Source organism: Myiozetetes cayanensis, unplaced genomic scaffold (assembly GCF_022539395.1).
Source record: "Myiozetetes cayanensis isolate MyiCay16 unplaced genomic scaffold, myiCay2020 scf2-11, whole genome shotgun sequence".
Lineage (NCBI taxonomy): Eukaryota > Metazoa > Chordata > Aves > Passeriformes > Tyrannidae > Myiozetetes > Myiozetetes cayanensis.
This window is the reverse complement of record NW_026087411.1, coordinates 40,904,349-40,928,627: the sequence shown is the minus strand read 5'-3', so window position 1 is coordinate 40,928,627 and position 24,279 is coordinate 40,904,349. Positions and strand designations below refer to the sequence as shown.

The following is a 24,279-nucleotide window of genomic DNA, read 5'->3' as shown; positions in this document are numbered from 1 at the left end:
CGATCCACCTTGCGCGGAAGGAAAGCACCTTGGCCCCGACATGCCAGGAAGGAAAGGGGCAGTAAGGACAGGCAATATGGAGCGGACACAGCCTTAAGCTGTGCCAGGGGAGGTTTAAGTCGGACGTCAGGAGGAATTTCTTCACAGAAAGAGCGATTAGACATTGGAATGGGCAGCCCAGGGAGATGGTGGAGTCACCGTCCCTGGAAGTGTTTAAGGAAAGACTGGATGCGGCATGGAGTGCCATGGTCAATAGGTGGCATAGTGGTGTTCAGTCACAGGTTGGAACCGATGATCCCTGAGGTCTTTCCCAACCTAACCGATTCTGTGACAGCACCGTGCTTGGTCCCGATGTGCCAGGACAGAAAGGGGCAGTGAGGAGACAAGAGACGGGTTAGGGGAGGGCGACGTGACAGCCGTTTTGTGCGAGTCCGGGACGAGCAATGTCGTTAGGTTTGGCGGATCCAAGGCGAGGAATCCCGACGCGCCGGTGCCGGGACACACGGGAAGCGATGCGAAGGCAGCCCATCCCTCCCGTGCCCCGCTCCCGCAGCGCCGCCGCCTGCCCGGCACTACATCTCCCGTCGTGCCGCGGGCGCCGAGGCCCTACGGCGGGGTCGGGCAGTAGCTGCCCGCGGAGTCGCCTGCTCGGAAGCACGGCCCGCTCTCGGCGCTACCCCAATTTCGCGGTCAGCGACGCCCGAATCCCTCCCCCGCGCCGCCACTGCTCCTGCACCGCGCCTCTCTCGCCACGGCCGGCGGGCCGGCAGCCTGCGGCTCTGTGTCGTCTTGCCGTCAGGCACCCGCGCGGCGCCCCGCCGCGGAGCGGGGGCGGCGGGCGGGTGTGTGGGCCCCGTGGGCGCGCGGGGCGGCGGCGGGTTGCCGGGGGGACGCGGCGGCGGCTCCGCGATGAGCGGCAAGGAAGGTGATGTGCCTGCCCTCCCTGCCCTCCCCTCCCGCCCGCGGGAGACCGAGGCGCGGGGAGCTGGAGCCGGCGGAAGCGGGGGGAGGCCCCGCGGCTCGGCCGGGACGGAGGTGCGGAGCCTCCGCCGTGCTCGACGGTGCCCTTCGGCCGCGTCGCTGAACTGACACTGAGGGAGGCCGCTCCTTCACGGGTGTCCCCGATCGTTCCTTCTCGGGTGTCCTGCCTTCCCGCCGGGGTTGTGCCAGAGAACGGGGCTGTAGGGGTTTGCGTCCTTGGGGGTGAAAAAGCCGTTGTTCAGCGGGAAGCTGAGTGTGTTAGGCCTGTAAAGCACTTGGGGTAGCTGTGTTTCAGAAGAGTGTATATATCTATCTGTGTATGTGTATATATATATATGTATACACGTTTCGCAGCTCAGTTTGCAGCCTGTGTGTTGGTTTAGCCCCAGCAGTCACAGAATGAATCGCAGAACGGGTCAGGTTGTAAGGGACCACAGTGGGTCGTCTGGTCCAACCGCCCTGCTCAAGCAGGGTCATCCTAGAGCACGTGGCACAGGCTTGTGTCCAGAGGGTTCTGGAATATCTCCAGTGAGGGAGCTTCCACATCCTCACTGGGCAGGTTGTTCCGGGACATGATCACTTCGCAGTAAAGAAGTTCTTCCTCATGTCCAGGAAGACGCTGTGCACTTCCTGTGCATCAGTTTCTGTCCATTGCCTCTTATTGCTTGGCAACACCGAGAGTCCCACAGACCCCCCTTCAGCCAGGCAGTAGGGTCAGCAACAAGAAAGCTGGCTCTTTTATTTTCATTTTAATTTTTTTTCAAATCGAGGTTAAGTTACTGTTGGTTTAGCCCATGTTTTTTTTGATATTCAGGTTGTTGGTTATTCAGAGGAACCCCTTTTCCCTACTTGTCTTTCTTCCTTCTCCTCTCACTTCTGAAGGGCCTGTTTTTTTTTCCTGTAGGTCATGATGATGTTCCCAACTTTTGGTATACTGCAGAGAGTTTAACTCTGCACTATTTTAGGGGACGTATTTGTAATGTTTTCAACTGCTACAGGACAAACAAAACCCTGAACTCATGTCCTAACGGAGAAGAAGGAAAAAATGATGTTCAGTTTCCTCTTTTAGAAAGTAGCTACGCCCACTTCTGGTTTTGGTTTGGGATAATAAACAATTAAGCGGAAACATTTTAAAATCCAGTGTTCTTCTGTAACTTTTAAGTAGCTTCCTTTTGTTCTTCTTTTAAGGAAATTGAGAGAACTCTGCATATTCAAAAAGGTATGCCTGTATGCCAGTTTGCCAAGTGTTGGCCTCTGTTAGGAAGACAGAGTGTCCAGCTGGCACCAAAAGGAGGGAGCAGGAGGGAGGAGAGGTTGGCACGTGGGTGACACAATGAGTCAGTCCAAGGTGAAGGAAGGACAAAAGGAAGAAACACTACAAGGTGTAAATCAGACGTAAAACAGTTCAAAAGAGATGAGTTCTGGGTGTGGGTTTCAAAAGGGAGCCTAGGGAAGAGGCACACAAAGCTAGTTCAAGGGCTACATCAGGGTGAGTAGAGGAGAAACTGGTGAATGGGCAGAGGGTAAAGACCAAAGAAGCTGCAGTGCAGGAGCTGAACCCGCATACCTGAATAGTGGTAATCTATTTAAATTACGCCTTGCTTCTTTTTCTGGTTACTGAAGATGTGTAACATAAATAATTACAGTAATCAAAACTTGCAGGATATTGACTCCTTTCAAGATGAAGAAAAAAAAGGAAGGGAAAAAAAAAAAGTCTAATCCTGAAGACCCGTGTTCACAGAAGGATTTCCATGCAACCATTCCCTTACAGAAAGAAAACATAAAAGGTTTTCAAGACCTTACCAAAAAAAACCATAAAAAGGACTTAGGATCTTGCCACATGCATCCATTGAAATTGGTAGGATTGGTTTTTTTCTAATTTTCACTAGGAACGTAGTAGAAAAAGTGACATGATAATGTGAGGCTGGCATCAGTCAATAATAATCATCCAGTTACCTTATTCTGTTCTGTAAAATATGGCTACAGTCAGGAATGCTCTGAAGACAGCATTCTGATGCTGATTGTACTCTGGCAAAACTATTTCTAAATGTATTTTGTTGTGTGTATCTTCTATTTATAGGATCGGGTGGGTTCAGAAAACGCAAGCATGACAATTTTCCACATGGTCAAAGAAGAGAGGAGAAAGAGAATGTTAATCCATCTTCAGCTTTGATGACGTCTTTTAAATGTAAGTAAGCATTTGAAAAATATTATAAAAATGGGGTGTAGAAATTGCTAGGAAATTTAGTGATGGAATAAAACATCTCTCTCTGAGGGAGACACTTGGAACTTGTTGGACTTATGGTCCTTACCTTTAGAGCTTAGTGTTCTGCTTTTTGTGCGGTGAAGTCCTGAGAGCAGGAATTGTCATAGCTCCTCAAAGCAAGATTCATGACTTGCTCCTGTTTCCATCCCACCTGCTGTTCCCCCTCCCCACCCTCCTTGTGCTGAACCTGATGCTGAGCAAAGTGCACAAGTGGTCAGCCAGGCAAAAGGTGAGTGGGCCCTTTGGGGCCAGAAAGCTGTAGGATCTGCAGAGGTGTAAAGCAAAATCTGAGCCACGAGGGACAAGAGGAGGAGATGGTGACCTTTGGGAAACTGAGGAGGCTGCTGACCTTGGCTCTGCTGCATAGATGGTGAAGCTGCTTTTATGTAAATATGGATGCATTGTTTTATGACTTGGTACCTGTTTATGCCTGCACTTTTAAAAAAAAAAATTTAAGCAATATAGACCTGTATATAGACACCTACTTCAGTTTGAGTGCCTTTAAAAATTAATTTATATTTGATTTTCTTTAAATAAGGAAGTGTAACTTCCCTTTAGCAAAATTGTTTTCATAGGATTTTTCAGAAAACCAGATTTGAACTCCAGTAAATTTAAATTTCTCATAAGACTAGCCCTGACAAGGTAAAGTTGAGCTTCAGAAATGACAAACTTTGGCAGAAGAACGAAGGAGATTTGTTATGGGGAACAGATTAATTCTTGGCTTAAAGTTTTCCCCATTCCACCTTTTTTTTCTTATGAAGCTAAGGAGAGTGAAAAAATACAAGCTGTCTAGGTGTTACAGATGGTCACTTCAATGTCATATAATTTCCTTGCTTTTTTGAAAACAGGTATTTAGATTTTTCTGTGTAAGTCAGCTTGGCAGATGATTAACTGTGACCCCTGAACTTTGCTCAGGGAAGCTGTGGATGTCCCATCCATGGAAGTGTTCAAGGCCAGGTTGGATGAGGACTTTGAGCAACCTGGTCAAATGGAAAGACTCCCTGCCCATGGTGGTGGGTGTTGGAAGTAGATGGTGTTTAAGGTTCCCTGCAACCAAGCTGCTCTGTCATTCATATTGAATATCATACCTACACTGGTTTCCTTCCTTTTCTGTGAGATCCAGTCAGCAGTATTGGGTTAATTTCGGAAAGGATTTAAAGGACACAGTTTATTCAGCTTTGTGAAGATCCACTCTTTGTACTGTGCCAGTGTTTATAAGTCCCAGACAGAGACACTGGTGGTCTTTGCCTCTGTGTCAGGCACAAGCATTAGGAAAAGGTATGCTCCAGATGGTTTACAATTAAGCAAACTGCATAAGGTGAACCAGAGTTGTGCACTATTTCTGTGTATGTTGTCTGAATCTAAACAACTTAATCATAAAATCATAGAACCATAGAATATACTGAATTGGAAGGGACCCATCAGGATCATCGAGTCAAACTCCTGACCCTGTGCAGGACACCCCAAGAGTCACACCATGTGCCTGAAAGTGTTGTCCAAACGCATCTTGAACTCTGTCAGGCTTAGTGCTGCGACCACTTCCCTTGGTAACCTGTTCCAGTACTCAGCCACTTTCTGGGTGAAAAACCTTTTCCTAATATCTAACCTAAACCTCTTCTGGCTCAGCTTCATGCTGTTCCTTTGGATCCTATCCCTGGTCATGAGAGTGAAGAGATCAGTACCTGCCCCTCTGCTTCTCCTTGTGAGGAAACTGTAGACTGCAATGAGGTCTCCCCTCAGTCTCCTCCAGGCTGAACAGACCAAGTGACCTCAGGCACTCCTCGTACGGCTTCCCCTCAAGGCCCTTCACCACCTTTGTTGCCCTCCTTTGGACACTCTCCAATAGCTTTATATCTTTCTTCCATTGTGGTGCCCAAAACTGCACACAATATTCAAGGTGAGGCCTCACCAGTGCAGAGCAGAGTGGGACAATCCCCTCCCTTGACCAGCCAGTGATGCTTTGCCTGATGCCCCCCAGGACACGGTTGGCCCTCCTGGCTGCCAGGGCACTGCTGGCTCATATTCAACTTGACATCCATAAGGACCCCCAGGTCCCTTTCCTGGCACTGCTCTCCAACCTCTCATTCCCCAGTGTAGACACACAACCAGGGTTGCCCCATTAATGTGTGGCCTTAAACAGTTTTACATGTTTTGCTCTTTTTATTCTCTGAAAAAAGTTGTACTTGAATTGATCTGTTAGCACCAAAGATTTCTAAAAAAATAATGAGAAATTGTCTTCTGTAGTAATTACAGAGTCACAGAATGGTTTAGTTAATAAAAAACCAAGGAGTTACACCTTTTTTTTGGTAATACGTTTTAAATATGACAGCTCAGTGATACAGAGAGTGGATAGTACCTTGGCTTGTAAGGTTAAGATTTACTGAAGTGTCTTTTTAATGGTCTGATTCTGCATGACCAAAACTGTTGGTGGAGTCTGAGTCTTTGCTTTCACTGATAGATTACACATTATAGTGGAATGTGTGGAGGAAATGGCTGTGTGATCTTGATGTGTTAGGCTGGAGAACCCTCCTGAATTCTAATCCTTCACAATTTTAGGCAGTAGCACAGTTACAGTAGGTTTTCTTTCATCCTGTTAGGCTAGAGATTACCGTATGTATCTATTTTACTTCAGGTCAGAAAGCACTTCCTAGTAGTTCCTAACAGGTTTAAAATCCACCATAAAAGTCTAAAAGCCACAGCTGTCCAGAAAAGGTTGGGAGCAATTGCTAATATTGTAGATCTTCAGAACAGTGAATTTCCTGGTAGATGACATTTGTAAATGGTTGTGGGAAATGTCATATATGGTATCCTTTGAAGGGAAGTCCCAGTCACCCTTCTTCAAGTTCCTGTCACTATGATCTGAGGAAAAATTTCTTCTTTATTATAATTCAGGGGTGGAATTGACTTTCAGAATTTGGAAGAGACACACCAAACAGACGTGTAAGAATTAAAGACCTACCTTAGAGCATTTGTGATTTGTCTTAGAGTTTCAGAATAAGATTAGAAAGCACAGAACAAAATAAGAGGAACCAAGTTACCAAATACAGTTATTTCTATAACTTTGTGTAAATGTTGCTTGCCAGTGAACTGCTATACTTTTTTAAAGGATCTTCCCTTGTCAAACTCTTGAAAAATGTAACCTCTTAGTTTATTTTCTGCATTTTCTCCTATGAAGATGTTAACATTTCATTAGGAAATGTGTTAGATTTTTTCTAAGTATCTATTAAGATTTATTTAGTGGAATAGTGACCTATAACGTGTTAATGGAATCTGTGAAACATTCATAATATGTTTGATTGTGATAACCAGGTACACATCCTCTCTTCTTTGTATTCATTGTAGTTGGAGAGAAAAAACATCAGCAAGTCAGAAATCTTTATTTTAAATAATTGATCTCACTTTGCTTTAGTACTTCTAATCTTTAGGGATATTAAAATATTTGACTTTTGGCCAAGTTTAGCTGGGATGTGAAATGCAACATTTCTTATAACTAAATGGTGCCTTTTAAACAGTGTGTGTGCCTTAGTCAGATGCCTTTTATTTCTTTTGTTTTAGAGACTAGTAAATCTTATTTACAAATGATTGTAGGGTTTTATTTTTCAATTTATTTTGCTTGATTTGGGTGAAATCTTAAGTCAGTTTCCTGAACAGTGGTGTTGCGGAATAGATTTTATGAGCAAAAGAAAGTCCTTTTCCTTAAAATTGTTTAGGCTGCCTTAAAGCATCATCAGGATTGATGTCTATTTAAACCTGACTTATTAAACAGAGATATTATTAATGAATTTTGCTGCTGTGGCAGGTGGTAGGCAGTGGTGCCCTGTGCAGCCGTGCCCCACGCATGGGCAGCCACGCTGCCCACCCTGGGGAAAGGCACCCGGGGACAGGGCTGGTGGGGCGGGGGCTGGTAAGCAGTTACTGCAGCACAGGCACTTTGCTCTCCCCACACTGTGTTCATGTGATAACTGTGCTTGTTGCTGTAACGATTGACTCCGCAGCATTCCAGCTGGAGCTTGACACCAGGCATGATAAATATGAACGGCTCGTGAAGCTCAGTCGTGATATAACTATCGAAAGCAAGAGAACGATATTTCTGCTCCACAGGTTTACCAGGTGAGTCACATTGAGTGTGAAAATGTTCATAGAAACCTGGAAGCTGCCATGCAGTGTTGTCTGTGTTTGTGATTAGCAGCTGCAACGTTCTGTTGAGAGAAATTTAATTAATTTCCCATAAACATCCTTTAGGGTGGATGTGAGCTAAGTAATGCACGCTCCAGTTAGAGAAATACAAGATGCCGGTTCAAGTTTCTTGGTTTGTTTTGTTGGGGTATTAAACTAGATCAGAGCAGCAGAATGCACAGCAGATGAGAGCCTTCCAGCTTTTAGCAGGCTGTAAGAGAAGAGTATGCACCCTTTCTTCAGGTTAGTTACCCAGGCTATTAAATCACCTTTTTGGTTCTTGCAGCCCCACCCGGAGGTCATCAATGCAAAGAGGAGGTGACCTGGGGTCCGTTTATGTAAATACTACAACTGGATAGGCTTTTCTGTGAAGTTTTGAGCTTCTATATGTTTTGTGTTCTCATGAGCCTTCAAGCAATCTTTGAAAGCCACAGACAAAACAGAACAACAGGAAAATTTGAAGCTTTGCATAGCCTGTTGTATAAAATGTTTGCCATATATGACCAGCATTGGTCTTGCATGTGATAGTTGCAACCACTCTCCCTGTTCCTTTTTTTGTAATTTAATTTGTTTTTTGTTATCTATCGGTGCATTTGTGCTGAAGTACTATTTATAGTTACCATAGCAGTAACGGTTATAAACAGATTATGAAGTTGCTCTCTTTTTAACTTGATTTTCTTCTGCAAAGAGGTATTGTGATAATTCCAGTAACCACTACAGCCTTGACTGTAAATAGCTACTCCCACTGCTGTGGCTAGGTAGCTGGGAACTTGTGGAGGAAAGAACAACAACAAAAAACTCCTAATTGCTCCAAATTTTAGATTCCTGTTTTGGAAGACATTCCTGGTTTTGTGAGAGTGGAAGCTTTCCATGCTGTATTTTGTATTTCCGTCTCCTTTGTAATTATTGTGACTTTAATCTCATTAAACTTTACTGTTTGCTTTTAAATGTTTTCTTGAGACCAGTCTATCAGTGGTTTGTTAAATAGACTGTAAACTAATATACCATATAGATTATTTGTGGTGGGGCAAGTTTAAAGGATATTTAATAAACTAAGCTTTAAATGCCAAGTATATATTGTGGTTTTGAATCAGATATTTAAGCTGTTCCTGAACAGCATAGTCCATAACTACTTCCTGAAAAAAAAAAACACACATGTAGAAGTACATCATGTATTACATTTTGCAATACTGTCAAGTATTGCAAAATATTGATTTTTTTTTTTTTTTTCCCCTAAAGAGGTTGAAGGACTTCTGTAAATACTGCTAGTTTTCTGGAAAATTTTTTGAAGCCTTGCATGTATGTCTCCTTTATCTTACTTAAGCAATAATGACAATTCCAGTCTGGAATAAATATAATGCTACCAGAACTCTGTTTGGCTGGTTGATTATTTTCCTGGTAAGAATCTACAGAATAGGTATCAATGGAAGTTAAACTGTTTCTCATTCCAGTATCAGCTCTGCTTTTTCTTGAAGCCATTAAAAATATATTGATTAGTAAAAGAAAATGTGTAATTTTTTTAACTGTTAGTTCATGCTCTGAAAACTGCTCTTCCAGTTTCTCTTTTATGATTGCAGTGCTCCCAATGGGGAAGAAATACTAAATGAGTCTGAAGTCAAGCTAGATGCTGTCCGACAGAAGATCAAGCAGGTTGCACAAGAACTGATTGGAGAAGACATGTATCAGTTCCATAGAGCTATATCTCCAGGTAAATTATTTTAAAATAGGGAAAGTGTGCCAGTTTGAACTGCCATCAGTTTCTCTTTGTGTAGCAATGCTTCCTCCTCATGCTGGGAGTCTGAGATTGTTACATTTCTGTGAATATAAATCAGGACTGAGGTTAATCTTTGTTACTAGCGAAGTTAACTCTGGTACTAGGCTGTTGTCCTTCAGTCTTCTTTTCAGTGCAATTTAGAGGAAGATTTAAATAGAAGACTACAACTGGAAGAATTTGGACCCTGACCTAGACTGCAGTTGGAAGTGGTTCTAACGAATGTAGTGGCTAGTTTTCTCTGACTGAGAGGAGTATGTGTAGCACTCTCAGTTACCACACCTGAAGGGTTATAATTTCTGGGAAGAGAGTAGAAGCAACTATCTTGTGAAATTATCTATTTTGAGTTGATAAAAGTCATTAATTAAAATCCTTAAATTAGCATTTTCTTTTTTCTTAAGACTCAGAATGTGTTTCTGCCTGTCTGTTACAAGCATTGAATCAGTTTACGTTTCAAATCACATCTTTTTCTGCTCCTCTCTGTAAACAGCAGTCTTTACCAACATTCTTGAGATACTAGGTTGCAGTGCTTTCATGCCTCTTTCTGTCAAATCATATTTCTTTGCTGAATCTTTGCTGACAATTTGGGTCTTACCTAAAATTGGTATGCCTTGTTTGTGGCAACATATGAGTAAAATATGTAACTGCTTCTTTGACATCTTGGTCATGGCGTAAAAGAGTTTATTGATCTCAGATTTAACATATTTGGAATTGTGTATATTTTTCCTTGTTTAGGCAAGACTTTTTCAGTTGAGTAGAGCTGAAGATTTGCCCTGAATTATTTAGTTGTTTAAAAATGTCCATAAGGTTGATTTGATAAACCAGAAGCAAAGTTATTTACATGTACCAAAGTTATTTACAAGACAAACAGTGCACAGGTTAACTTGTGCTCATGTCTTACACAAATTTAAGTTTGTTAAGAGTGAGACAGCTCTTGAGTGAAAGCTCAGTTTAGCAATACGGAACCAGGAGCTTGCTGTGATAGTCTTCAATGGCTCTAATTAATTCCACTGTCCTCTTACCTGTGATGCATTGGGTTGTTCAAATTAAATACAAGTAGTTTTTCTTAAAGAGCCACCTAATCTGTGGGTGTCTTGCTGCTATTTATAGCTAAGTACTGCAATGACACAATGAAAAGAAAGAGGTAATTCGAAATGCTGACACTACGGATGATCTCAAACTGTGAACAATACTAGTCCAAGTATATTATGAGTGTATTGACATGCTGAAAATATGTTTTGATTTTCATTTTAAGTACTACTTATAAAAGCCAAGAATCCTTGCTTCCAGTTTTATGAACAAAAGTTTCTGAAAGCTTCATTGAGACTTACAGACCTTGTCTGAATAACTCCTGAAGTTTGTAATCCCGTGTGAGTCACACAATGCTGTCTATGGAACAGCAGTGTTTGAGGACTGCTACCTCACAGGTCTTTGTGAGACTGCATGGTGCAAGCTATCAGCCATGCCATGTGAGCAAGATTCTTACAGCTGCCTCTTCATCAGCTGCCTCACCTGAACTGTCTATTTTTTTTCATATGTGTCTTTTGTGGGTAAATTCAAAGAGGCTTACCACCTCTAGTTTTTACTGAGGAACAGCTTGCCTGGAATTAGCTTACATTCATCTCAGACGTACTAGAGTGCACCTACATAGCAGACGTACGGAAACTTACTGCATGATAACTTCTGAGTGTACCCATGTTCTTATAAAACAAGTAAGCAAACCTGATGCTGGTTTTCTACTTCCAGATTCTCACCTCTGAGTAAAAAAAAATTACTGATTTTTTTCTTAAAAAATACATTTTTTTCAAACTTCGAAAGTTAGATTTCAAGTTTTTTATATGAAAGATACGTAAAATTAAGCTAGGCATAGCAACTCAAAAATAAAGAAATTGATCAAAAAAAGAACTTTTTTCCATTGTAAATCTCAGCCTCTTAAAATGACTAAGATCTATTTGTCCACTGTAGAGCAGGATGAATTACTGTAGGGGAGGTTAGTAGTAGAAGTCAGTCGTAGAGGAAGTTAGAGACCTGCAGCATGTGTATGGTGACTCAGTGCCTCCACAACTGCAAAACTTTTATAATATAGAATACACAAATTCAGATGTAAGGGACCTACGATGATCATCCAGTCCAACTGCCCAACCACTTCAGGATGACCAAAAGTTAAAGCGTTGTTAAGGGCATTGTCCAAATGCTCCCTGTAAACACTGACAGGCTTGGGGTATCGACCACCTCTCTAGGAAGCCTGTTCCTGTATTTGACCTCCCTTGGTAAATAATTGCCCCTGACAGATGCAGCAGAGCCATTCCCACATATATCCCATTATCACTGGATACCAGGGAGAGAAGATCACCACCACTCTCTCCACTTCCCCTCCTCAGGAAGCAGTAGAGAGCAATGAGGTTGCTCCTCATCTTTGTCTTTTCCAAACTAGACAAGTCCGAAGTCCCTAACTGCTCCTCACAGAACATTCCCTCCAACCCTTTCACCAGCTTTGCTGCCATCCTCTGGATGCCTTCAGGGACCTTCACATCCTTCCTAAATTGTGAGACCTAGAACTGCACACAGTTACATATACAGTAGCACATCCCTAACGCTTGCATCGACTTGGAGTGAGATTGTCATAGTATTAAAGAATTTTCTGACTACAGTATTAAGAAAATTTAAGAGAATGAATCTTACTGACCTTTCTAGATAAAAAGGAAGGAAGGCAAAAAGGTATTAGTGTGCTAAATAGTAAGGGGAAGAAGAAGTAGACTCTCCTGTCCATCTTTCCAGGAATCGGGGGTGCAGTCTCTCAAATACCTGAACTTTGCAGGTTTTTTTGGACAGAACTAAAAGATAGAAATAAAAAGCCTAAAAGGTAGAAAACCCCCATTGCATATCTGGATTTAGAATGCAAAATGGCTGTACTTCTACTTTTTTCCTCTTTTAAGGTGACATAAGTGGCAAGTCTGTGGACTGTCATAAGTTGTATAATGCTGATTGGCCCTGAGATCTCCCTGTTGTTTCTGTAATTAGGTATTTGCGCCTCATTAAGAAGACTGTTTATAAAATCCAGCTGAAATAAGTTGCCTTCATTCTATTTCTGTAGGTCATCTACTTAAAGTCTAGCTCTTCTACATATGCTCCTCACTGACAGAAATCTGTGCCTGCTGGTGCCCATGTTTTGTAAGGACATGCATTAGAATATAGGTGTGTGTCACTGAGAAAACAGGGAATGCTTTTAGGCATTGTGTAAATGAGCCTGGGTGTATAACAAGTACGAAATGCTAACTTTTAGGCAGACCTTTACTCTTACCTTATTCATTAAACCTTCTGCTCTCCAGTTAGTCCTCGGGATGGCAGGAGAAGGTACATGCAGCGTTAAAGACTTGTAGATCTTGGTTGTGCCGAAGCTAGGATCTGGGAGGTGTCAGAGATGTGAAGGTGCTTGATGTCAGGATTATGAAGCTGAGATAGAAGATGTAGAAACCTGAAGAATGAGGGGACAGTTAGATGAAGAGCAACTGTGAGAGGGAATGCTTTATTGCCCATGCCCACCACCGTTTATGAAGAACAGTAATTGGGAGAGAAACAGTGATAAGAACTAGGAATATTGCTTTTAGTTTTGGTTTTAAGTCTAATGTTCTTTAATTGTTGCTTTGCTTTTTTTTCAGTGGCAAAAGCTTGTATACCTTTTTGAAAATAAATGTAGCTAAGAAAAGTGTTAGATCTCTTATTTTCTTAAAGCTGTAAGTCTTGACATTCTTTTAACCTTTTTTTCAATTCTGATTTTGTATTTTAAAGATATTCTGGAGAACTAGTTAAAAAGATTTTTATGAACAAAAACATTGCCATTAAACCGCCTTTTTCTTCAAAAAAGAATAAAGAAACGCCTATGTCCCATATCTCAAAAGCAGCATGTCTAATTAACCTCAAACTTCCTAAAAATATTCTCCTTTGTCTTGAAACCAAACATGAAACATCCTCCTGTTCCCCACCCTACCTCTCACAGAAGGAGTAAGAGGGTTCAAAACGGGGCTTATAATGGAAACCGCTGTAGCTGCCTTAACTGGGGAATCACGACTGTCTGCATGATAAAGCTGCCTAATACATATTTTATTCAGTATAATAACTGTTAGCCTATAAATAGAAGAGTGCTATGAGTATAATGCTTGGGAATATTGTTTGCCACTTGTAATTGTTAAATGCTTTTTTTGGGGTTACTCCAAGCAGTTGTTCTTTTGACTTGAAGATAAAACAATTCTGGCAGAGCACTAAAGGAGTTTCATGCTTTCCCTCATTAAGAATAGTGCTAATGGCACGCAGGACGTTTCCCCAAAGGACACTTGCATGAGCTCAAACACTGAGTATAGCACTAATTGAACAACAACAAAAACTGATGACTGTTTTCTACACGTTTCTTAACAGTACAGATTGTCCCAGGGGATGATTAAACAAGCAAACAAAGAGATACTGAAATAATGAAGGCTTTTTTTAATGCAGAGCTCTTCATTTGTTATGTTAGAGTGTTCTCCTTTGTTGATATTTTTAAAGCTTTACTATTTGTAATATAGAATTCCTGCTCCTTTGCCCCACTTTGCAGTGTATACCTTATATATCCTGTGAGGAAATGTGTACTGTTTCTTTAAAATTATTGAGAGACACTATGCAAGAAAATACCTGGAAAAGATTGTATGAATTTATGAAAGGGAGGAAGAAATTTTTCAGGATTTTTTATTTGTATATGTGTTTAAGCATTTAGCTATACATAATTAACTCTCAGTTGCTAAGGGAAATATCAACAGTATACTGGACAGATCTGTATGAGACCTAAAGACAAGAAAGAAATGCTCTTGCAACATGTGTAGGGTCCTGTACTTGGGTCACAACAACCCCCATGCAGTGTTATAGGCTGGGGGAAGAGTGGCTGGAAAGCTGCCTGGAGGAAAAGGGCCTGGGGCTGCTGGTTGACAGTGTCGGAAGGTGATCCAGCAGTGTGCCCAGGTGGCCAAGAAGGCTGATGGCATCCTGGCTTGGATCAGCAACAGTGTGGCCAGCAGGACCAGGGCAGTGATTGTCCTTCTGTACTCAGCACCTGTGAGGCTGCACCTCGAGTCCTGTGTTCAGTTCTGGGCCCCTCACTACAAGAAAGACCTGGAGGTGCTGGAGAGTGTCCAGAGAAGGGCAACAGAGCTGGAGAAGGGTTTGGAGCAGAAGCCCTGTGAGGTGCAGCTGAGGGAGCTGGGGGCGTTTAGCCTTCAGAAAGGAGGCTCAGGAGGGACCACATTGCTCTCTACAACTATCTGAAAGGAGGTTGTAGCCAGGTGGGAGGCAGTCTCTTCTCCGAAGTAAGAAGCAATAGGACAAGAGGAAACAGCCTCAAGTCACACCAGGGGAGGTTCAAGATTGGATATTAGAAAAAATTTTAACAGAAAGGATTGTCAAACATTGGAACACACTGCCCAGGGAAGTGGTGGTGTCATCAACCCTGGAGGTATTTAAAAGACATGTGGATGTGGTGCTTAGGCATATTGTTTAGTGGTGGACTTGGCAGTGCTGGGTTAGTGGTTGGACTTGATGATCCTAAAAATCTTTTCCAACCTAAAAAATTTTTGTTTCTATGTTAGGATTTATGGAATTATTCTAAGCATGTTCTAAATTTACTCTACATAAATGCAAAACTTGTGTAATGCAGAGGGAAAATTAAGGACTGATTGGCTGCTTGTTAGGTTGGCATTGTGTGGCATTGAATGGAGTATCTTTTTAACATGACTTTGTTAAATGAAATCTCTAGCTATTTCAACATTTACTCAGTTTTTTTGTCCCTTAAGACGAAATTTTAAATGAGGAGCCCGTAATTCTTCTGGGGCTTCTTAAGTAGTGCGGCGTCAAGTGATGATAGTAGATGCAACTGGAGCGCTGTTGGCTGACCTTTATTTGCTGTGTGCCACTGGTGAGTGGAGTGCTGTGCACAGAGAAGCTCATTAGCTGTTTATCATGTCTGCACTTGCTCTCAATAGGATTAGATGACGAGGCTGTAAAGTGTCAGCACCTTGTCAAAACTATTGCTCTGTGACCACTTCTGCTGCTACTGATGCAGGAAATTCTGTGTAAAAGTTCAGCTCTGACGCAGTCTAATGCATAATTTATCTTGTGCAGGCACTACTTGTGTTCTGAGAGAATGGCATAATGATATAATTTCTGTCTCCTGCCTTATGCCATTTAGAGTCACTTTAGGCAGGTAAGCATATTGCAACAAGTGGCATTGCTGGATTGGACAAAGCCAGTTAAGGCTGTGTGGATGAAAAGGAAATACTTTACTTGCACTACAATGCCACTTTTTAGTTGCAGTATATAGCACCATCAGACATGATGCTGTAAAAAGTGCTGTGGACATGAGTGGGGTCCAAGCAGGCCAGATTTAGATTACTGATGATTTAAGTAATAAGATTTTTTTGGGTATTGTATGAAGGATTTGAATTAGGTCACAAAAAAAGCAACTATCCACATGATGATTTCTGTGTTACTGGAGTTTTTTCTTAATTTTTTTAACTCAAAATATGGAAAGAACATCTCATATTCAAGCTGTGCTATATATTTCTGAAATAATATCAAGGTACATAATATCAAGGATATAATATCAATGAACTGTTCTGCACGTCAGCAACAATAGAAGTAGGACATTATTTTCTTCATAAGAAAGCTTAAAAATTGTAATTAAGTAGGTGGCATATTGAATGGTAGGCTGAGGATACCCAGGAAAAGCTTTTTACTGCATGAGGAATGTAATGTAAATGTCTCACCCAGGATGAAACCTGAACACACCTAAAACATTGAAAAGAATACTGTCCATGAAGGAAGCAATCACGTTTATGCAAGATGGTGGGAAAATATAATAACACAGGAACAGGATGTAACTGAAGAATTAATCTATTTGCTGTTGTAGGTGAGAGGTAAAATGCCAGAAATGGAAACAAAGTTTCCTGATTATATTGGAGAACTAACAGAAATTGCAACGAATAAGCTAATGTTTATCAAATACGATTTTTTATATTTATTTCTTCCTTTCTGTTTTGTTACTTTTTCTCTGAACTCACATCCCCAACTCTGCCAACAAACTTTGTCAAATATTTTCTTCACCTTGCAAGTTGCTTATTTGAAATTTGTTATCTTCAGCTTGTTGCATTTTAGCACCCTTTCATTATTTTTGGTTCATGCCTTTTTTCTAGGTTTTTCCAGGAAAGGGAAAAATTGGCAACTGCAAAGCTTCTCACTTTGTATTCTCTGCTGCAGGTCTTGTATGTCAATACACAAAAACTTAAACCTGGGAAAAGGAATGCGAATTTAGACATGACCAAACCAGTCATGCACTATGTGAGAACTGATTATCAGCTGATCCCTGAATGATAATAACAGGAAGCTGTTCGGGGCAGCATAAGTTCTTAAGAGAAGCTATGTGCAGTCTTTTAAAGATGCATGCTGTGGTTCAGCATGATCACAAAGGTTGTCCTTTCCCAGTTTTAACTTAAGACCTGACGGTCCTTAAGTCCTGCTGTACCGTTATGACAAATACTGCAGTTATTCACATGGCAAACTGAAACTCGTGATATTGTTTTTCTTTTAATTCAGTTTTATAGCTAGCAAACGGAGGAGACCTTGTGTTCTGGCTCAGGAATATTTTTCAATCTTGCAGCTGTTGACATGAGTCGTTCACAGACCAGATCTGTCCAGCCTTTACAGGAACCAAGTGCAGCTGGGACATAAGAGTTCAAGAAAAAAAAAAATCTATGAAGCTTTTCTGTTTGTTTATTTAAAATCACACAGGAGAATGTGTCATAGAGGAACTCCATTCCAAGAAACAACTAGTACAGCGCCTCGTGATTCGGTTTTTGTTTTGCAGCCATATGAAGAGAAATAGGGGTTGGTGAGTGGTGATGTACCCTTATACCATCTCACCAGAGTCTATATTTATGAGGATAAATGGTCACCATTGGTACTTCTGTTGTGCTCATGAGTTAGATCTGTTGCATGGAAACAACATAATCTTAAGGGCAACTTTCACTGTGGTTTGAACTGCAGAAGCTGTGTTGTGTTAGGTGCTCTTCCTTCTTTGATCATTGAACATCCTGGCTGAGTCAGAGCTTCCTTTCTTTGGTGTCTTGAACACTTGCCGTCCAGGCTGTTAGTATTGTAAAATTTGCTGTCTAACTGAATGACTTCTAAAACTCTATATTAATTATCAAGGCAATTAGTGGTAGTCAAAGAGGTCAGGAAGACTACTTGTCACAGGAATACTTTGTAGTTTTTTGTTTGTTTTTTAAGAACTCCTGTAGAACGTTGGCTGCTCTTCAGAATTACTACGTTTAGGGCTGGCAGGTGGGGTGTAAAAACAACCCCCCCAAACTTCAGAACAAAAACCTTGATTACAAAAGTAACCATGATCCATCCCTCAGGTTTTCAAGTAGAAGCCAAATAAAAGTTTGTGATTTTCTAACCCACCGTTAGTCATCTGCAAAAAAGCCCAGCACTGCTCATGTGTCCATGTGTTTTTAATAACAACAGAAAAAAGGCTTGATTAACCTGTTCTCTGCAACAAGAAATATAATATTCTTCACAGTTCTTTGAAGGATTTTTGTGTCTGTTTGGGGAAATAATTTAAGTCTCTCAGGCACCTGTCTCTATGTAATAGGGAACCTATATTTGTTTCTGTAGTTGTTGGGAGAACAGTGTAATCTTGGGATTACCTTAACCCTAAAATTGGTGTGTGTTCAACTTTAAACAAAGTGCAAGCAATATTAACACTTAAGTATCTGAAACAATCACTTCAACACATGTGGCTAGAAGTGAGCAGAACTTTTTGGTGATCGTAGATGTGTCAAATAACAATTGACTAATCATCAAAGCATTCAGGGCTTAATACAATACATTTACATGAATTTAATTATTGATATAATAGTAAAATTGCTCAGCCTTTGAATTATTACTCAGTAAATAGAAACAGATTTTTTTTACAAATTTCTAAGATTTTACAGACATTTTTCTAGTCATTTTAATTGTATTTGTTAGTTAATACTGGTTTACAAAATCCATCCCTGAGTGGAATCACTCTTTTAAGCCATTTTCATAACAGGATGTCCAGAGCGTGCATGTCTCTGAGGAGGGCTGGCTTTATGCTGTTTCAGCGTACTGTTATAAAATTAACCTTTGACTTCATGCTCACAATCAACAAAGCAGTTTGATTGTTTCACAGTCCCAGTTTTAGTTTAGTTACTTAACTTTTTATCACTTCTGCCTGGAAAGAGACCTGCAAATCTAAGGAACCATTGTCAAGTATGCAGAGAACTTAAAAGGAAAAGATTAAGGTGTGAGTTTTCAGATTCATTTTAATAGGACACCATACGTTTAATTTTTGTATTAATACTCTTAAATTTAATCTGTGTACTTGTTTCAATTGATGATGTACCTGTTAATCATTTGCTTATTTTAGTAGTACTCAACTTCATTGATATGCTCGTACAAGTGCATTCCTTAAGTCTACCATCCTCCCCATAGTCTACAGAGCTCAGTAATAAGGGCTCTCCACTTTAACTTGGTTTTCCTCTGTTTGGGATTTCCACAAGAATATGACTTTTTTCTCTTTTTTTTTTTTTTTTTTCTGTGTCATGTGGGTTTTGGTGTTGGGGTTATTTTTTTTGTTGTTACCTTATATGTTTTCTGGGAGGGGAGCTGAGTGGAGAAGGGATATTTGTTTCTGTGTTTGTTTGTTTGTTTGTTTTAATGAGAATGTAACTTGCCAGCCTAAATATGATGATCAGATAGAGCCATGGCTGTGCTGTTTTGATTTTGTAATGAATTAGCCAGTGGCTAGTTTCACATGACTCGCCCTGTAAGTAATGTGCCCCACCCTTCATACAGCGATCCTGGAAGAAACTTGCTGAGTGTATCTTCCTACCGTCTTTCTAGTGGCTGCTGCTGGCTTGTGATTTCTGCTGCATGGTTTAGAGGAGGAGCTGGGTAAGAGAGCACAGACTTGTGTCTATCTGCTTGTATCAAAGCCATCAGCAGAGGCTGCTCTGTAAACAAAAAGATACAGAGAATGAAGACAAAGGATGAGAAAGAAAATGAGTTTGAGCAGTAATAGGGAGAGAAGCAGTTTGTTCGTGAAGATGGCAGGTAGCATTGGCATTGCTAACCCGAACAACTGAGAAGCATGAAATCCATTTGAACCTGTTTTGTAACCATCCAATAGATATTTAAAGGAGGAAATGAAGTAAGCAAAATTTTAGGAGGAAATTTTCACCCTTTGTTTGATCTGTCATTCAGGGTTGAAGCTTCCATGCATGCATGCATGCACGTACATCTCAGGTAGAATTAGATTCTGTTTGCCCTAACATGACTCCTGCAATTAAGTAATTTCTATTCTTTACTCCTTTTTTAAAATAGGACTAGCTTTTCCTATGTCTTATGCATTCATTTGACTCTTGGATTGAGTGGTCCAATTATGTGTTTTAGTTTTTTTTTTTTTAAGAAACCTGATTGCTTGCTAAGTGTCTTAGGGAAACTGTTTTTCATTTTGTCTCAGAGCTTGCCTATGTAGTTAAGGAAAAATATCTTGAATATCAGCTGATACAACTGACAAAAAGGTGCTCAAACTTTCAGGCACAAAAATCTCCTTTTATAGATATGTTGCTCAGAAGATATCTCAGTGCAACCTTCTAGTTCTTATGTAGAAAATGAATTTTCAAAACACAGAAAGAAGCTGTTACACTGGGTCACTGTCACTTGTGTAGTACAAGCTTTTTATATAGAATAAATGTGATAAAATATCAAAATACTTAAGCAGTTTTTTACCTTATACCTATAATTTAAAGAAGTGCTGGTAGAAATAATGCAATACTTTTAGTTGGGATCTTTGGTCCATAAAAGGCAGTTTTACAAAATATTCCATTACTGGCAGCTCAATCCATAAATAAGCCAATTTTGGAATAAATCCAAAATAAGAGCGTAAGGGGAAAGGTATTGTTGGATGGTGTAGTGAAATGGGATGGGGTTTTTCACCTTGGGAATTACTTGCTGAAAATAACGGATGTCCTACCATTAAGCTAAAACATAACATGTTTAAACATCCTTCTACCTGCACATGGAAATACCTTATTTCAAGGTCTTGGGTCATTGAAATGTCATACTGTAGCTGCTTCTGGAAGAAGAACTTATAAAAAATAATTATAAAATATTAGTATTTTTTTACAAAGTAATTGTGACCAGGATTTGTTACCAGTCTATTTGTAATGGTAACCTTAAATGAGGTTTTGTAAGACTTACTTGTAAATAGTGGGAGCTAATTCCCTAATTGTGAAAAGGTGACAGTAAATGGCAAACCACACTGCGTGCAACACTCACATGGTGTTGTTAAACAAAAGGAAGGAGCAGAAGACTTGTCAGCTATGGTGGGATGACAGGAGGAGGCAAAAATGTGTATACATACATATAAAAATGCCCGTATAAAAAAATACGTAATGATAAATGAACAGAGGAGCCAAACACTTATAATGAATGGAAACACTTATAATGGAAAAGGACAAAACTTCTCTCTGTGTGGAGGAGTAGTAAGGTGGAGTGAACTGAAAGTGGGAGAAAACTGTTTACCAGAAAGTTTGAGAGTTGATTTGGTCTCTCTGAGAGCTGTGGGAAATGCCAAATTGATTCTTCATATGTGATAGTCTTCTCCACAGATAGCAGAGAGAGATTCTCACAGATATTGTAATATTGAGTGCTGATGTATCTGGTAGCTTACAGCTTATCCACAGAAGAGGCCAAAATTTCGTAATGGATTACTTGTTGTGTTACATCAGAGGGCAAGTCAGGGAAAGAGTGAGTGATGAAATCTCTCTCTATATAGCTTCTGGAGTTATTTATCTTACAAGATCCTGAGTGGCTTTTATCTAGCATTCTTCTATTGCTTGTGCCCAGAACGCTTTACCTGAATTCAGTTGATTAAATTACGGTATTTAGTTGGCCTTGCATCTCCCTGTTTGTATTCTGGTTTGTGAACAGCAGTGTTGAGTGTGATTTTGGTTGCTGCACGTTTATTCTGCTTTTCCCACTGCTGGATAAAGGATGCAGGCTGAATTGCCATTCTGAGTTACTTCCACTCAGATACATATTTAAAAGGAAAAATATGCAGGCCACTTATTGTGCTTTTGTGATTGTAATATGGAAAGCCTTCTACACCTAGAGGTTAACTCTAGTTTTTCAGGGTATTTCCACCCTCATCTTTTATTCAAATCTGTGTTCTTTTTGATTTAGACTTTTTCTTTGATCCAGGTGAAGTCTAAATTTGCTTCTTCCATAGTCTGAGGTCTTGGCCCTGTAAATATCAGTTGAGGATATTAAAATTACCCTAATGGAACCAGGATTCCACTTCTGGTACCTTGGGTATGTCCTCATTTTCTCACTATAAGCACTGACAAAACTATTGTCTAATCCCGGTGCTCTTGCAGCATGATACCTCTTTGCTTCTCTTGAAGTGAAATCATCCCCTTAAAATGGCTCAGAATAGCTCTGCTAGAACCTCTGTCATGTTACAGTTCATTCCTTTAACATCCTCCTTTGGAGCTTTCTCTGCACATGGGTCAGATATACACATGCATTGACTTTGTCTTCAAAACTTTTTATAGCTTAGTATTGCCGTGGCTGTTTGTTCCAGCTTCGTTTCTGCTTTTTTTTTCCACCAATAGTGCCAACTTAAGCTTTCTGCTTATGAACTTTTCTCACATGCTTTCCCTAGATCTGCTCTCTGCACATAAGGAAAAAGTGACAACCTGTGAAATCTCCTTGTCTGAATATTCAAACTCTTCTTTTTATATCTCACCTTTGCTGTAATGCATACAGAAAGTCACCATCTGCTAAGTAGGTAGGAAGAGGTAATTGTGGCAGATAGCTGCAGAAGGCATACAAATCTGGTACAAACTACATTTGTTATCCCATATTTTTTTTCCCTGCCAACATATTAACTCCTTTTGTCCCCTTGCATGCCTTGGTTTTACAGTGTAAGTTATTTGGACAGAGCAGTTATTCAGTATATTCATAGAATCACAGAATAGTTAGGGTTCAAAGGGACCTACAAAAATCACCTAGTCCAACCCCCTGTCAAAGCAGGGTTACCTGTTGGTCCTCTTATTGGACATCACAATCCTGTCTGGTTGATTTTTTTTCTTTTTTTGTTTCGGGGTGGTTTATAACAGATGAATTAAATATGAATTTCACTAAACCTGCATATTTTAAGGAGCCTGTTTACTGATTCCCACAAAATAGAGAAGTGAGAATTTCATTTTTGTTGCTAATAAGGTGAAACAAGGAAAACTTTTTTATTCTTTTTGCTTTTTGTCTTTTTCTTTGCCATGTCTCTTTGTGAACTCGTGAAAGTGTAATCCATACTCTCCATATACAAATGCTGTATTTTAAAGGCTCCATTATTGTAGAAGGGTTTGAGTTGGAAGGGACCTTTAAATGTTACCTAGTCCAAACTCCCTGCAATGAGCAGGGACATCTTCAACTAGGTCAGCTTACTCAGAACCCCCTCCAGGCTGCCCTTGAATGCTTCCAGGGATGGGGCATTGACCACCTCTCTGGGCAACCTGTTCCAGTGCTTCACCACCCTCATCATAAAAAATGTCTTGCTTTTATCCAGTCTAAATTTACTCTCTTTTAGTTTAAAACCATCACCCCTTGTCCTATCACAATAGGCCCTGCTAAAAAGTCTGTCCCCATCTTTCTTATAAGCCCCCTTTATTTAATGGAAAGCCTCAATCAGGTCTCCTGGAGCCTTTGGTTCTCCAGGCTGAACAACTCTCAGCCTTTCCCCATAGGAGAGGTGCTGCAGCCCTCTGATCACCTTGGTGGTCTTCCTCTACACCTGCTCCAACAGATCCAGGTCTTTCTTATGCTGGGGACCCCAGAGCTGGATGCAGCACTCCAAGTGGTGTCACACCTGAGTAGAAGGACAGAATCACCTCCCTTGACCTGCCGGCCGTGGTGCTTTTGATGCAGCCCAGAACACAACTGGCCTTCGGGGCTGCCAGTGCACAGTACTGGCTCATGTCGAGCCTCTCATCCACCAGCACCCCCAAGTCCTTCTCATCAGGGCTGCTCTTCATCTCTTCATCCCACAGCCTGTATTGACACGGGGAGTTGCTCTGACCCAGGTTCAGCACCTTACACTGGCTCTTGTTAAACCTCATGAGATTCCCATGGGCCCACTTCTCAAGCTTGTCCAGGTCCCTCTGGATGGCATCTGACCCCTCAGGTGCGTCAACCACACTACACAGCTTGGTGCCACCTGCAAATTTGCTGAGGGTGCACTTGATCCCACTATGTCATGGTTGCAGATGTTAAACAGTATTGGTCTGAGTGTGAACCCCTGGGGTACACTGTGAGGAGCTGCTGTTCAGTATGTTTCTGAGAGCACCATGATGCTTTACGTTGAAATTACAAAAAGTTCTGAATGAAAAATACAGTTGGAGTAAAAGCTGGAACATGTTTATCTGCTATGTGCTTGATCTGACTTCCATATTTCAGAAGTGTTCTATGTTAGATTATGCTTCAATGTTATTTCTGGATTATGTTAGTTTTCACTTTTTGCTAGTAACCTTCAAATAGTCTCACTTAAAAGAATTCTTAAAAAATAAATAATTATGAGGATAGATCATTGCTGAAAGTTTGAATCAATTCTGCTGTTTTTGCAGGACTTCAAGAATATGTTGAGGCAGTCTCCTTTCAGTATTTTATCAAGACACGATCTTTGATTAGTGTTGAAGAGATCAACAAACAACTAATATTTACAGCAGAAGACAGAGAAGAAACAACAAACACGGTAAAAGTTTTTCTTAAGTGACAAACATCTTTCTGGGATGGAAATGCAATGAGAAGGCTTAGTCACAATTTTGGCATCTGATTAAATAAGGCCAGTAAGTGGAATGGGATTAGATATGCATGTGGGCTTTGACTCACTTGTTCAAAATGCTTTTTATTCTGATAAAGTGGTAAACTAAATCTGTGGGATACAAGTTTATAAATTTCACATCCTTTTTATTCAGAGCAA

General features: G+C 40.6%; 1 protein-coding gene across 3 annotated transcripts in view; it reads left to right on the top strand.

Annotated features, from left to right (window-relative positions):
• The first annotated feature begins 851 nt into the window (after positions 1-851).
• TSNAX (translin associated factor X) overlaps positions 852-24,279 on the top strand; it is a 31,571-nt gene continuing 8,143 nt past the window's right edge. Inside the window, exons 1-5 of one of the 3 annotated variants that reach the window (XM_050314415.1) lie at positions 852-925; positions 3,062-3,169; positions 7,243-7,357; positions 9,001-9,131; positions 23,924-24,051. In XM_050314415.1, the coding sequence (XP_050170372.1) occupies positions 910-925; positions 3,062-3,169; positions 7,243-7,357; positions 9,001-9,131; positions 23,924-24,051 (498 nt within the window). In that variant the 5' untranslated portion in view covers positions 852-909. The other 2 variants (XM_050314416.1, XM_050314417.1) reach the window with 2 other exon arrangements.